Here is a 15,790-nt window from a genome sequence, read left to right as displayed (position 1 = left end):
TATTTGTCTGGATTTAAGCATTATTGGAAACATTTGAAATCATGTAAGTACACAAGTCAACAACATATATATTGTTCTAGTGCTTTTTGGATATTTTAATCCAAAAATCGTACACATTATGCATTTAATGAGGTTGCTCCAGCGAATGTGTACTTTGGAATACACATTTTATCATTTTGTGTTATGGAAAAACTGTACTTTTGGATTTCACATGATTATTTAAAAGACGTAGATTAAGAATTAATCTTATTTGAATATAATTTCACAAGAAATGAGAATAAAAATAATAATATTTCCTGGTGCATTTGCCTTATACAATGTCCATTAATCATCAAACTAGTGAAAATAAAGCAGTGAACACGCGTGTCCTTCATTCCCCGCACACATTTTTATTTTACATAGTAAAACTCCAAATGGATGCTCGTTTGCATTCAACAGCAGGGGTGAAAGGGTTAATGACAGGTCCTGTCAATCAAAATCAACCTGTGATATCTGTGCAATAAAGGAAAGACAGAGCATGAAATGTTAAATTAAATTATAGCAGCTAGAAAACTCTGTTCCATATCGTCAGTCAGTTAATGTGAGTTTTGTTCTTAATGATGCCGTCTCATAAATAAATAAATAAAACTCTCACACCTGTACTATTAATAATGATTTATCAGCAATTACTGAGAAAAAAAAGCACACACAAACGCTACAGTTTCGTACACATTCCTCAACACTCGGGTCACTTTATAAAGAGCCAAACCGAGGATTATTTATCATTGCTTTGGCATGAAATGCATTCAGTGACGATATACATGAACACATATATCATCTACAGGCCAAAACATAAGACAGAAATCGGCTACATTTACACAGTAATACCATATTGAAGTATATCCCAAATCTAAAAAAAATGCTGATTCGAACATTAGATGCATCTGAACACCAACGCTGGCTCAGGTTGTAATGTAAACACGGACTGTGTAACAGACTGCAGTGATTCTGAGCAGTAAAGAGTGTCGTTCTGATGGTTGTTAGTGTTTCCGAGTGATAAAGTCAAACCCCTTCTAGTGTTGACTAGAAGTGTCCTAGTGCATTCTGAATGTGAAGTATTGAGAAATGTGTCGTAGCGTTTGTAAAGAACTGTACGTGGTTTCTCAACACGTGACCCTGGTCTGATTGTGAACATCTACAGCAGAAGCACAAGCGGATCAGGAGAGCAGATGTTGAGGATTCAGCCGGTCTGGGGTTATCACTGAAGCTTTCTATGGGATCTTGGTTCTGCCACGGGATAAAAGAGACAAAAGTAATTGCTACTTTTTGCATCTCACAAATTCTGACTTTTTTCAATTTACAATACTCTTCTTGAGTTTATGACTCAAAATTCTGACCTTTTCTTGCAATAGCGATTTTATTATATTTCGCAATTGTGACTTTTTTCGCAATACAATTGTTTATAATTCACAATTTTGACTTTTTTCGCAATAGCGATTTTTCATATTTCGCAATTCTGACTTTTTTTCTCACAAAAATACCCCCCCCCCCACAATTCCACACGATAGCAATTTTTAAAAATATTTCACTATTCAATTTTTTTTAAATAGAATTAGGAAATATAAAAATCACTATTAAAAAAAAAATAATAATAATGCCGAAATATAAAAAAAAATAGCTATCGTGCGGAAAAATCCACAATTGTGGAAACATTTTTTTTATTATTGTGTGAAAAAAAGTCAGAATTGCAAAATATAAAAATCAGTCTTTTTTCGCAATAATTTTTTTTTAATAGTTCACATTTTTGACTTTTTTCGCAATAGCGATTTTTTAAATATTTTGCAATTCTGACTTTTTTTGCGTAATATATATATCTTTTTTTTTACAATTCTGGATTTTACCACGATAGCATTTTTTTTTATATTTCGCCTTGCAAATTTTTTTCGTAATAGTGATTTTACATTTTGCAATTCTGGCTTTTTTGATGCAATTATTTAAATTTTTTTTTTGAATTTTGCCATTCAAATTTTTTTTGCAATAGTGATTTTTATATTTCGCAATTATGGCTTTTTTCATACAATTACGATTTTTATATTTTTTTCATTTCACAAATCTAACTTTTTCTCAATAGTAATTTTATTTTTCGCATTTATTTTTTTTGCAATAGTAATTTTATATTTTGCAATTCTGCAACTTTTTGCGCGATAGCATTTTTAATATATTTTACAATTCAAATTTTTTGCAATAACTATTTTATATTATTTCGCAAGATTTTTTTTTATTCACAAGTGATTTTATTTCACAATTCTAACTTTTTTGCAATAACAAATTTATATTTTGCTATATTTTTAAATAGTTTCTGAAATTATTAGAAGAAAAAAAATCTCAAAACTGCAGCTTATAAATAGTCAGAATGGCGAAATATAAACGTGCTATTGCAAGAAAAAAGTCCGAATTGTGAGATGAAAAATAATTGCTTTTTTTATATATTCAATGGTGGAAACAAGCTTCCATAGAACTTTTGTGTTTGCCACAGAACATTTTTTTTTATCGCCTTGCTTATTTTGAATTGTGCGATAAAGTCACAATTACCCATTAATTCAATCCGTGGCAGAAACAAGCCTCAATCGGTTTCCGCGCAGTGTCCTCTTGATTCAGTGAAAACCCTTCTGAAGTTACCATATAAAAAAAACACATCAGCATCAAACTCTCGAATAAATTAGCTGATTCGATCCCAAAAAAAAAAAAAAAAAACTGTTAATCAATAACCTTGGCTGTGTGTGTCAGCTACATCAGCACCGCAGAAGATCAGTGCGTGTGTGTGCGTGTGTGTGAGAGAAAGTGTCACTGCATCATCATTCAGGTTCAGGTTCAGTGCTCGAGTCATCTGGACTCTTAATTAAAACCCATAGCCAATAAAACATCAGCGTCACTGCATGAATTCACACCTCATTAGCATAGACACGCCCCCTACTCAGTCTATTAGCCTATCACACCACGCCTCAGATGTCTGCTGGAGTGTAAAAGAGGGAGAGAAAAACAGCATGGAGGAGAGAGGGGAAGATGGGACGGCAGTGAGGAAGACTCAGTATTCATCCTGGTCTCGTGGCTGATCGTCGATGTCCTCGTCCTCCGGAGGCGCAAAACCATCCTGAAAAACACACCAAATATCAACACACACAACTTTCGGGGCCACTGTGTGTGACTTGCATTGCGTTTATATGGAGGACCAAATTACTCAAAAGGAAATAATTAAATTATTACTTAAATAATTCATTTAATTAAATATTAATTAAATAAATAAATGTATCTATTCATTTTGTAAAATTACATGAAATTGTTTAATATATTTTACAATTACCTCTTCCACACACACTATTGCTATGTTTAAAAAGTATTTTTGCATTATTTAATGTGCTTTTTCAAAGACGTCTTTCATAATAATATGCTGCATTTACGAATGATGCCTTTTTGACGAATCATGCATTTCCGAAGCACCATTTCCCCAAAGATTTTTTTCTTACTAATAGAGGAAATTTCACAAATGGCAATCAGCCCCGCCCACTGCCTGTTGATTGGCATTTGTGAAATTTCCTCTATTCCTCATATATGTATGTGTTGCAATACAATTGTTAATAATTCACAATTTTGACTTTTTTTGCAAAAGCGATTTTTCATATTTCGCCCCCCCCCCCCCCAAAAAAAAATTCGCATAATAGCAATTTTTTAAATATTTCACTATATTTTCATATTTTGCAATTCTGACTTTTTTTCACAATTAAATTTTTTTTATTTCGCAATTCTGACTTTTTTTCCTCACAAAAATGCGGTGAGGATCCCCCCCCCCCCCACACACACACACACAGTTCCGCATGATAGCAATTTTTTAAATATTTCACTATTCAATTTTTTTTAAACAGAATTAGGAAATATAAAAATCACTATTATTTAAAAAAAATTGGCGAAATATAAAAAAAATAGCTATCGTGCGGAAAAATCCAGAATTGTGGGAACATTTTTTTTATTATTGTGTGCAAAAAGTCAGATTTGCGAAATATAAAAAATTGGACTGCGAAAACACAATTTATTATTAAGAAAAAAATCTTTGGGGAAATGGTGCTTCAGAAATGCATGATTCGTCAAAAAGGCGTCATTCGTAAATGCAGCATATTATTATGAAAAACGTCTTTGAAAAAGCACAATAAATAATAAAAAATATTTTTTAAAGATAGCAAGTGTGTGTGGAAGAGGTATATTGTGAAAAATATTAAACAATTTCATGTAATTTTACAAAATAAATATACATTTATTTATTAAATTATTTAATATTTAATTAAATTAATTATTTAATTAATTATTTAATTATTTCAGAATAAAGCGGTACATGTAATTGTTGTTTTATTGAACTCATTGTATATTTAATCATTTCATTTTGAGTAATTTGGTCGTCCATACGTTGTCGGTGTGTGTGTTGACCTCTGTGGCGTAGAGGACCTCCAGGACTTTGCCCAGGACGGGGTTGGTGTCGCTCTCGTGCTCTTGACACACCAGCTCAATGTCTCTGAGTTTGCTGAAGTAAAAATCTCTCTCTTTCTCCAAACCGTTGACCGTCAATTTCAGATCCATCAGCTGCAGGCGAGAAAACACACAGCCTTTAATCAGGGCTCGACATTAAACATGTTCACCGGTCACTCACTGACGGTCCGGGTCAAAGATTTGACTTTTTTTGTGTGTTTTTTTGTATATATGATTTATTTTTTCTCACCAGTGTTCAATCAGCTTTGGCATATTTTAAATCTGCATATGTGTGATATTTTACCTTTTATAAAGGGCATTTTCCCCTAATCTTATTAAATATAGGCTATGCTTCAGCTTTCATATTATACTCTTAAATTTGATCTATACATTAAACCAGAATAAGACACGATCGGGCTGTTACCAATCTAATTAAATAATTTACACTGAAAAATTACAACTGCATTAAATAATGTCATGAGATTTGTATTTTTGAATAAACAAATAAGACATTTTGGAAAGTCTCTTTAAACATGAAACTACCAGTAGGTGAGTCTTAATGAGTGAGTCATTGAGTCGATTCATTCAAACGCTGACCGTCTTAATGAGTGAGTCATTGAGTCGATTCATTCAAACGCTGACCGTCTTAATGAGCGAGTCATTGAGTTGATTCATTCAAACGCTGACCGTCTTAATGAGTGAGTCATTGAGTCGATTCATTCAAACGCTGACCGTCTTATTGAGTGAGTCATTGAGTCGATTCATTCAAACGCTGACCGTCTTATTGAGTGAGTCATTGAGTCAATTCATCCAAACGCTGACCGTCTTAATGAGCGAGTCATTGAGTTGATTCATTCAAACGCTGACCGTCTTAATGAGTGAGTCATTGAGTCGATTCATTCAAACGCTGACCGTCTTATTGAGTGAGTCATTGAGTCGATTCATTCAAACGCTGACCGTCTTATTGAGTGAGTCATTGAGTCGATTCATTCAAACGCTGATCGTCCTAATGAGTGAGTCATTGAGTCGATTCATCCAAATGCTGACCGTCTTATTGAGTGTGTCATTGAGTCGATTCATCCAAACGCTGACCGTCTTATCGAGTGAGTCATTGAGTCAATTCATCCAAACAATGACCGTCTTAATGAGTGAGTCATTGAGTCGATTCATCCAAACGCTGACCGTCTTATCGAGTGAGTCATTGAGTCGATTCATCCAAACAATGACCGTCTCAATGAGTGAGTCATTGAGTCGATTCATCCAAACAATGACCGTCTTAATGAGTGAGTCATTGAGTCGATTCATCCAAACAATGACCGTCTTAATGAGTGAGTCATTGAGTCGATTCATCCAAACAATGACCGTCTTAATGAGTGAGTCATTGAGTCGATTCATCCAAACAATGACCGTCTCAATGAGTGAGTCATTGAGTCGATTCATCCAAACAATGACCGTCTTAATGAGCGAGTCACTGAGTCAATGGGGTTCAATCAAAAGCACAGCGTTCGTGGCTCGACTCGTTGAGACTGTTTTCCAAGATGGCTGCCGTCTGTAAACGCGTAATGTACTGTCTTTATAAAGTATCTTCTTATTAAACTGTTTGTACTCTTATAAAGTTCTCAATGCTTCGGTTTGCATGTAGGGACCCTCATTATGCTGCCGTGTTAGTGTGAGGATATTTTGAGCTGTTAGTGGTATTAACTAGCGGTTTAATTTGACTTCTCCGATGCCCAATAAAATGGTAAATGGTAAAATCCCGAACCCTGCTTTAACGAATGTGAAGTCAACGCGGCGTCCTCATTTCGAGATCTAATCGTGTGTGTGTGTGTGTTTGTTCACCTGCTGGTTGAGCTCCATGATCTCGGCGTCGCCGCCCCCGTTCCGTTGCATTGGTATGGTCCGCCTTATTCCGGTCGAGGGGGCGGAGTTTATGGCACGCGGGGGGGCGGGCATTGTTTTCGGTGCCGTTGGTGACGTCCTCTGGGGTCCTATATATGAACGCAAAGTCATTAGCCAATCACAACACTCCGCCTCACACAGCAGCCAATCACAAAGCAGAGGCTCATTCGTCAGCCAATGGAATTTAATTTCCTTCGAGTTAGCAGTGACTATATATGTAGGTTGATCGCCTCTGTCGCTTTATTTCTTTTCAATCTTCCTTCTCATTATTGCTTCTGTATTTTCTGTATTTACAATTTATACTTATTTAGTATAATTATTGTTTTTATATATATATATATATATATATTAAAAATACTAAAGAACATAAAATACAATTTAATATAAAAAAATTATAATAAAAATGTATATATTAATTTCTTTCATATATATATATATATATATATATATATATATATATATATATATATATATATATATATATATATATATATAAAGAATATATGATGCTTTTCAACAAGAGAGATAGACCAATAAATTAATTCAGCATTTGTTTTTATTATATACATTTTATCTTTTGGTTTTGTTTTATTATTTTTATAATAAATTCTTTATATATAAAATGATTTTAATATATATTCTTTATTTTATTATATATAAAATAATAAAATAAAATATATTTGATGATAAATAATAGAGTGTGTGTGTGTGTATATATATATGTAAAAAATGCTGATTTATCAGTTTATTGATTTTTTTCATCTCTTGTTGAAAAGCATGCAACAACAAAAAAGAATGAAACAGAAATCCGAAACCAGAACACAAGATCAGATCCAACAGCAAACACAAAACCATTCGTTTGCCGAGGTTTCTAGAAGAGACTCCACGCAGGCGAGCGAAGCACACACAGACACACGCATGCGGAGTGTGTGTGTGTGTGTGTGTGTGTGTGTGAGCGTGTGTTCTTGGATTTGAGGAGAATGGCTTCACCTGTGTTAGGAGGAGGTGTGATGTCTTGGCCCTGTCGCGCTAACTGAGGGTCGTAATCCTTCCCGTCGTAGTTGGCGTCGAATAATTTCTTAAACCACTGAACAAACTCGAAGTTGTCCTGAAACTTCCCCTTGACGAGCTTCTCCACGGGAATGATCTGAAAGCAGACGGAAGGACCAGTGTTGGGGAAAGTTACGCATTACAATATTGCGTTACTTTTTAAGAAAAGTAATGTTGTGACTTTTTGTTACTTTTTCCTCACCTGGGCTGGGCTTGTTTATTTTTGTTTCTTTGTTTATTAATGACAAATGTAAAAATTCTTTCACACCAAAAAAAAAGAAAGAAAGCTTCAGGCTGAAGGAAATGCAAATTCATGCATATAATCAACATTCAGCTGTACTGCTATTCTGGATAACGGGACACGGGGAAAATGTTTAACACAAACTCATTTCTTCTCATGGAACAAGTCACCCAAAAATGAAAATTAGCCCATGATTTCCTCTCCCTCAAGTCATGTGTGTGAGTGTGTGACATTCTTCTTTCATTTCCTGGCTCTTCCAAGCTTTATAATGGCAGTCAATAGGTGCATCTATCCATCATAATAGTGCATCTATCCATCATAATAGTGCATCTATCCATCATAATAGTGCATCTATCCATCATCATAGTGCATCTATCCATCATCATAGTGCATCTATCCATCATAATAGTGCATCTATCCATCATAATAGTGCATCTATCCATCATAATAGTGCATCTATCCATCATAATAGTGCATCTATCCATCATAAAAGTGCATCTATCCATCATAATAGTGCATCTGTCCATCATAAAAGTGCATCTGTCCATCATAATAGTGCATCTGTCCATCATAAAAGTGCATCTATCCATCATAAAAGTGCGTCTATCCATCATAAAAGTGCATCCATCCATCATAAAAGTGCATCTATCCATCATAAAAGTGCATCTGTCAATCATAATAGTGCATCCGTCCATCATAAAAGTGCATCTGTCCATCATAATAGTGCATCCGTCCATCATAATAGTGCATCCATCCATCATAATAGTGCATCTGTCCATCATAATAGTGCATCCATCCATCATAATAGTGCATCCATCCATCATAATAGTGCATCTATCCATCATAATAGTGCATCCATCCATCATAATAGTGCATCTGTCCATCATAATAGTGCATCTATCCATCATAATAGTGCATCCGTCCATCATAAAAGTGCATCTGTCCATCATAATAGTGCATCTGTCCATCATAAAAGTGCATCTATCCATCATAAAAGTGCATCTATCCATCATAAAAGTGCATCTGTCAATCATAATAGTGCATCCGTCCATCATAAAAGTGCATCTGTCCATCATAATAGTGCATCTGTCCATCATAATAGTGCATCAATCCATCATAATAGTGCATCTGTCCATCATAATAGTGCATCCATCCATCATAATAGTGCATCCATCCATCATAATAGTGCATCTATCCATCATAATAGTGCATCCATCCATCATAATAGTGCATCCGTCCATCATAATAGTGCATCTATCCATCATAATAGTGCATCCGTCCATCATAATAGTGCATCCGTCCATCATAATAGTGCATCCGTCCATTATAATAGTGCATCCGTCCATCATAATAGTGCATCTATCCATCATAATAGTGCATCTATCCACCATAAAAGTGCATCCGTCCATCATAATAGTGCATCTGTCCATCATAATAGTGCATCTATCCATCATAAAAGTGCATCCGTCCATCATAATAGTGCATCTGTCCATCATAATAGTGCATCTATCCATCATAAAAGTGCATCCGTCCATCATAATAGTGCATCTGTCCATCATAATAGTGCATCTGTCCATCATAATAGTGCATCTATCCATCATAATAGTGCATCTATCCATCATAATAGTGCATCTATCCATCATAATAGTGCATCTGTCCATCATAATAGTGCATCCGTCCATCATAATAGTGCATCCGTCCATCATAATAGTGCATCCGTCCATCATAATAGTGCATCCATCCATCATAATAGTGCATCCGTGCATCCGTCCATCATAATAGTGCATCTGTCCATCATAATAGTGCATCTGTCCATCATAATAGTGCATCTGTCCATCATAATAGTGCATCCGTCCATCATAATAGTGCATCTGTCCATCATAATAGTGCATCTGTCCATCATAATAGTGCATCCGTCCATCATAATAGTGCATCCGTCCATCATAATAGTGCATCCGTCCATCATAATAGTGCATCCGTCCATCATAATAGTGCATCTGTCCATCATAATAGTGCATCCGTCCATCATAATAGTGCATCCGTCCATTATAATAGTGCATCCGTCCATCATAATAGTGCATCCGTCCATCATAATAGTGCATCTATCCATCATAATAGTGCATCCATCCATCATAATAGTGCATCTGTCCATCATAATAGTGCATCCGTCCATCATAATAGTGCATCCGTCCATTATAATAGTGCATCCGTCCATCATAATAGTGCATCCGTCCATCATAATAGTGCATCTATCCATCATAATAGTGCATCCATCCATCATAATAGTGCATCTGTCCATCATAATAGTGCATCCGTCCATCATAATAGTGCATCCGTCCATCATAATAGTGCATCTATCCATCATAATAGTGCATCTATCCACCATAAAAGTGCATCTATCCATCATAATAGTGCATCTATCCACCATAAAAGTGCATCCGTCCATCATAATAGTGCATCTGTCCATCATAATAGTGCATCTATCCATCATAAAAGTGCATCCGTCCATCATAATAGTGCATCAGTCCATCATAATAGTGCATCTATCCATCATAAAAGTGCATCCGTCCATCATAATAGTGCATCCGTCCATCATAATAGTGCATCCGTCCATCATAATAGTGCATCCGTCCATCATAATAGTGCATCTATCCATCATAATAGTGCATCTGTCCATCATAATAGTGCATCTGTCCATCATAATAGTGCATCCGTCCATCATAATAGTGCATCTGTCCATCATAATAGTGCATCTGTCCATCATAATAGTGCATCCGTCCATCATAATAGTGCATCCGTCCATCATAATAGTGCATCTATCCATCATAAAAGTGCATCTGTCCATCATAATAGTGCATCTGTCCATCATAAAAGTGCATCTATCCATCATAAAAGTGCATCTATCATCATAAAAGTGCATCTATCCATCATAATAGTGCATCTATCCATCATAAAAGTGCATCTGTCCATCATAAAAGTGCATCTATCCATCATAAAAGTGCATCTATCATCATAAAAGTGCATCTGTCCATCATAAAAGTGCATCTGTCCATCATAATAGTGCATCTATCCATCATAATAGTGCATCTATCCATCATAAAAGTGCATCTGTCCATCATAAAAGTGCATCTATCCATCATAAAAGTGCATCTATCATCATAAAAGTGCATCTATCCATCATAATAGTGCATCTGTCCATCATAATATTGCATCTGTCCATCATAAAAGTGCATCTATCATCATAAAAGTGCATCTATCCATCATAATAGTGCATCTATCATCATAAAAGTGCATCTATCCATCATAATAGTGCATCTATCATCATAAAAGTGCATCTATCCATCATAATAGTGCATCTATCCAAGAAAAAAAAAAACTCCCTCACCTTGTCCACGCTCATCCTCTTGAACGCCGCCTGCAGCACTTTGAAGTTGTTGATGTATTCGTGCTCGAGTTTGGCCTGAAACTTCACCTTCCGGAGCAGGATTGAGCCGGGAAACAGCATGTCCATGAACTGACAGTACGCCGCACCTGAGGGACAGCAGAGATCACAGAAGCACTAGGGCTGTCAACAAATACTCGAAATTCAAATATATATTAAAATAGTTTTTAAAAAAAAAACAAATTTCGAAGGTGAAAATTAATATTCAAATAAAAATAAACTTAAAAAAGCGTCAAAAAACGCCCGCGCTAGTAGAGGCGTGGCTGTCTGCTTTTTTGGTCGGTAGGTGGAGGTCAAATTGTTGAGCCGTGAGATTGTTATATGCAAGCTATGTACGATACAGTTAGCATAGCATGCCTGATTTGATTTAACGTTAAACAGAAGCATTACTAAAGTGTAGACTACTGTACTGACTGAAGAGATATTACATGAATAAAGGATAAATGTTTCCACTGGTGTGATTATTTACTGTTTCATGTCAAGGAAAAGCTCCATGTTTACCACACCACAGCTCGCTCGGAGCGCTCAATATGCTGTAAAACTTACATTAATATTAATAATATTTGTTTCATTCACTGAATGAAGCCTGATAGATTTGGGACAAGAGGCGACCTTAAATTGCAGCACTCAAAGTTTGTTCATTTAACAATGAACACCGGTGTTCAGAGCTGAAGCGTACCTGAGCACAGCTGCTCAATCTTGGTGTAGTTGAGGTGCAGCGAGTCGTTGACCCAAGCCAGCATGTCATGTCTGCTCAGGTTCTCGATGGTCATCGATGTGGAGTAAACGTTCACCGCCATCCCCTAACTACGGATAAAAACACGCTTGTTACACAAACACACTCTCAACCTCATAACAAACATCCTTCCAGAAACATTAAAGGCACAGTATGTAAGTTTTCACCACTTATTCAAAACAAAGGCGTGTCTTGACTCTTAAATGGGTGGAGCTTTTCTTCTGCCGTGTGTGTGTGTGTGTGTGTGTGGTAACGCAGCGCTGTTTTATCATATCACACACATATGAGTGTGTTAAAGTGATGTTATAACGCTACTATGAGCCACTTGTTCACACTGCAGTGAGCGAGATCATATTAGGCGGTAAAACACGGCACTCTGTGCGGTAAATCAACAGCAGATTTAAACAATAAGACTAACTGTGTTGAGCTGGAGAACAATCATTAGTTTCTGTTCATCAATGATCCAAAGAGTGTCTAATAAAACACATCAGATATTAAAGCGGCGATAGTGTTGCCATGGTTATGACACAAACGCGGGGATGATGTCACTGATCAGCTACGCACACACACACACCTGGTTATAAATCACTGGATTTAAACATTCTTGGACACATTTGGGATAATGTAAGTACACAAGTCAACAAAATATCTAACACTGATCTAGTGGATATTTTAATCCTAAAATCTTACATACTGTACCTTTAACAAATTACATATTGTACCTTTTACTTTATATATATATGTTCTAGTGGTTTTTGGATATTTTAAAGGTGTAGTGTGTAATATTTATGAGTATCTAATGACAGAAATGCACTTTAATATGCATAGCTGTTTTCATTGGTGTATAAAGACTTGTGTTTTTTTTAATTATCTTAGAATGAGCCGTTTCTATCTACACACACCGCGGGTCCCTTACGGTGAAATATCCGCCATGTTTCTAAGGTGGCCCTAAAGGGACAAACTTCTCCACAGAGCGCTAGCTACTCTCCGCTATCTCATGGTGCGTTCACACCAGACGTGAATAAAGCGTTAAGCGCGAGTGATTTACACGTTAAGTCAATGCAAAGACGCGAATAGACGTTCTGCAGCGCGATTCGAGCAAACGACACGGCACGAATTGAGCATTTCGGGCGTATGAAAAATTTGAAACTTTGGCGCATATTCGCGCCGTGTTAACCAATCAGGAGCTTGCTCTTGTTGTGACAACAATGAGGACAAAATCACATGTGGGGACCCGGAGCTGTGCGATATATCTTCATACTTTATAGAAACAGAAGAAAGTAAGTGAGAAGGTCGGACAGTCTGGCAAGTTGTAAAAAACGCTCTTTATACTCATGTTGAGCGATGAATAGGGTGATTGGGACACTTTTTGCCATTGAGATGACTTGGAAAAATGGTCCCAATCACTCGACACGAATTCGCGTCTGTTGTGAAGTGAATGTTACGCGCGAATGAAGCGAGTAAACTCAAAATGCTCAAGCGTCCACAACGCGCGATTTATTCACGCAAGTCGTGTCTGGTGTAAACACAATCAGACAACCACGTCTTTGTCCTGTGTGGGCCACCATAGCTTCTCTATGTGCGTTGAAAGGGACAAGTGAGCAGGTGCAGTTTACAACCTCACCACTAGATGTCGCTAAAACGTACGCACTGCACCTTTAAATATATAATTACACTGAAACAAAGACACCTTAAAATAAAGCGTAGCCATAGTGTTTCTTGTTTCTTTCAGTCAATAAACGGGAAAACTAAATAAATTACCTCAGATATTTTGTTTTAAATTTAGAAGTAATGCATTAGTTACTGTAAAAAGTAATCTAATTATGTAACTCGAACACTGAGACACAGGTGTGTGTCTGTTCTTAGAGATCAGTAATGAGATTAAACACACACACACACTTAACTGGTGTGAAGTGAAGTAACACAGACTGACACAAAGAGGATTACCTGGCCAAAACAGACAAACTTTGACTAAAAATACTAATCAATTGTTTTAAATTGCAGGAGATTATAGAGTTTAGAGATTCAGAAAAAGATAAATGTATAAAATCATAATCTAAAATTACTTCATTTGTTTACATGCATGTCATGTGACCATTAACTGACATCATAGAACATAAAATGCTAACTTCAAATCTGAAATTCAAAAAATTCCGGCTCAGCCAATGGCGCGAGTTAGGGGGCGGGACTTTCTGTTTGTCCAGCCAATGGCAACTTGATCATTAGTAACTTTTTGACACTGCGGCTTCATTAGGCACAAACGTATGATCTCTTTCTCTGTTATAATAGATGACCCAATAACAGCCTGGCAATGCTGCATACCACACACACACACACACACACACACACACACACACACACACACACACACACACACACACACACTCACTCACACTCACACTCACACTCACACTCACACTCACACTCACACTCACACTCACACTCACACTCACCGTCAGTAGGTGGATGTCACTGTAGTACACTAGCTCTCCTCTCAGTTACTGCTCCCAAAAGAACAGTGTCCTACAAACCAAACACAAATGAACACATTACAACAGTAACACAGCGAACAGGGAACGTTCTGTCAAGGTTCCCTCAACGTTATGAGCAAACGTTCTTCCAGTAACGTTAATAGAGCGTTCGTTCAACGTTATCTGGTCTTTAATAATGTTCTCAGAACATTCTGTCAAGGTTCTCTCAACGTTATGAGCAAACGTTCTTCCAGTAACGTTAATACAGCGTTCGTTCAACGTTATCTGGTCTTTAATAATGTTCTCAGAACGTTCTGTCAAGGTTCTCTCAACGTTATGAGCAAACGTTCTTCCTGTAACGTTAATAGAGCGTTCGTTCAACGTTATCTGGCCTTTAGTAATGTTCTCAGAACGTTCTGTCAAGGTTCCCTCAACGTTATGAGCAAACGTTCTTCCAGTAACGTTAATAGAGCGTTCGTTCAACGTTATCTGGCCTTTAGTAATGTTCTCAGAACGTTCTGTCAAGGTTCCCTCAACGTTATGAGCAAACGTTCTTCCAGTAACGTTAATAGAGCGTTCGTTCAACGTTATCTGGCCTTTAATAATGTTCTCAGAACGTTCTGTCAAGGTTCTCTCAGCGTTATGAGCAAACGTTCTTCCAGTAACGTTAATAGAGCGTTCGTTCAACGTTATCTGGCCTTTAGTAATGTTCTCAGAACGTTCTGTCAAGGTTCTCTCAGCGTTATGAGCAAACGTTCTTCCAGTAACGTTAATAGAGCGTTCGTTCAACGTTATCTGGCCTTTAGTAATGTTCTCAGAACGTTCTGTCAAGGTTCCCTCAACGTTATGAGCAAACGTTCTTCCAGTAACGTTAATAGAGCGTTCGTTCAACGTTATCTGGCCTTTAATAATGTTCTCAGAACGTTCTGTCAAGGTTCTCTCAGCGTTATGAGCAAACGTTCTTCCAGTAATGTTAATAGAGCGTTCGTTCAACGTTATCTGGCCTTTAATAATGTTCTCAGAACGTTCTGTCAAGGTTTTCTGGCATTAACAGAACACTTGTTAGATGTTTGTTTTTTTAAATGTTAGTCGTTTCAGAAAATATTCTAAAGTAACGTTCTCATAATGTTTGAACAATGATCCAGTGGAACAAAACCATAAGTTTTTTTGGCTGGGAAGACCCCGATTAATAAGAGTAAATCAGTGCAAATGACCTGAAACTCAAACACGTCACACACTTCAAACCGCGTCTGTGTTTATCTGTTTATTTACTGTCAGAAGATGTGGAATATTCTGGGCTTCGAGAACCGACCCGTTCCACTGGAGCTCACACTGGACGACGTGTTTACAGAAACAGAACTGATGAAGCAGCAACACATTCCTAACATTCAGTGTGTCAGTGTGTGTCCGTCAGTGTGTGTGGGCGTGTCAGTGTGTGTGTGTCCGTCAGTGTGTGT

At 36.8% G+C, this 15,790-nt stretch overlaps 1 protein-coding gene across 2 annotated transcripts in view; it reads right to left on the bottom strand.

The window, feature by feature from the left end:
- Positions 1-639: 639 nt before the first annotated feature.
- mapre3b (microtubule-associated protein, RP/EB family, member 3b) overlaps positions 640-15,790 on the bottom strand; it is a 17,593-nt gene continuing 2,442 nt past the window's right edge. The window contains exons 2-8 of one of the 2 annotated variants that reach the window (XM_067428510.1): positions 14,316-14,385; positions 11,806-11,933; positions 11,070-11,215; positions 7,384-7,540; positions 6,334-6,482; positions 4,435-4,608; positions 640-3,130 (exon numbers count right to left, since the gene is read on the bottom strand). In XM_067428510.1, coding sequence (XP_067284611.1) covers positions 3,065-3,130; positions 4,435-4,608; positions 6,334-6,482; positions 7,384-7,540; positions 11,070-11,215; positions 11,806-11,926 — 813 coding nt within the window. In that variant the 5' untranslated portion in view covers positions 11,927-11,933; positions 14,316-14,385 and the 3' untranslated portion in view covers positions 640-3,064. The remainder of the gene's footprint in view (positions 3,131-4,434; positions 4,609-6,333; positions 6,483-7,383; positions 7,541-11,069; positions 11,216-11,805; positions 11,934-14,315; positions 14,386-15,790) is intronic. The other variant, XM_067428511.1, reaches the window with a different exon arrangement.

Source organism: Pseudorasbora parva, chromosome 20 (genome assembly GCF_024679245.1).
Source record: "Pseudorasbora parva isolate DD20220531a chromosome 20, ASM2467924v1, whole genome shotgun sequence".
In the NCBI taxonomy this organism is placed as follows: Eukaryota; Metazoa; Chordata; class Actinopteri; order Cypriniformes; family Gobionidae; genus Pseudorasbora; species Pseudorasbora parva.
Note: the sequence above shows the minus strand (reverse complement) of the source record. Positions and strands in the feature narration are given on the sequence as shown.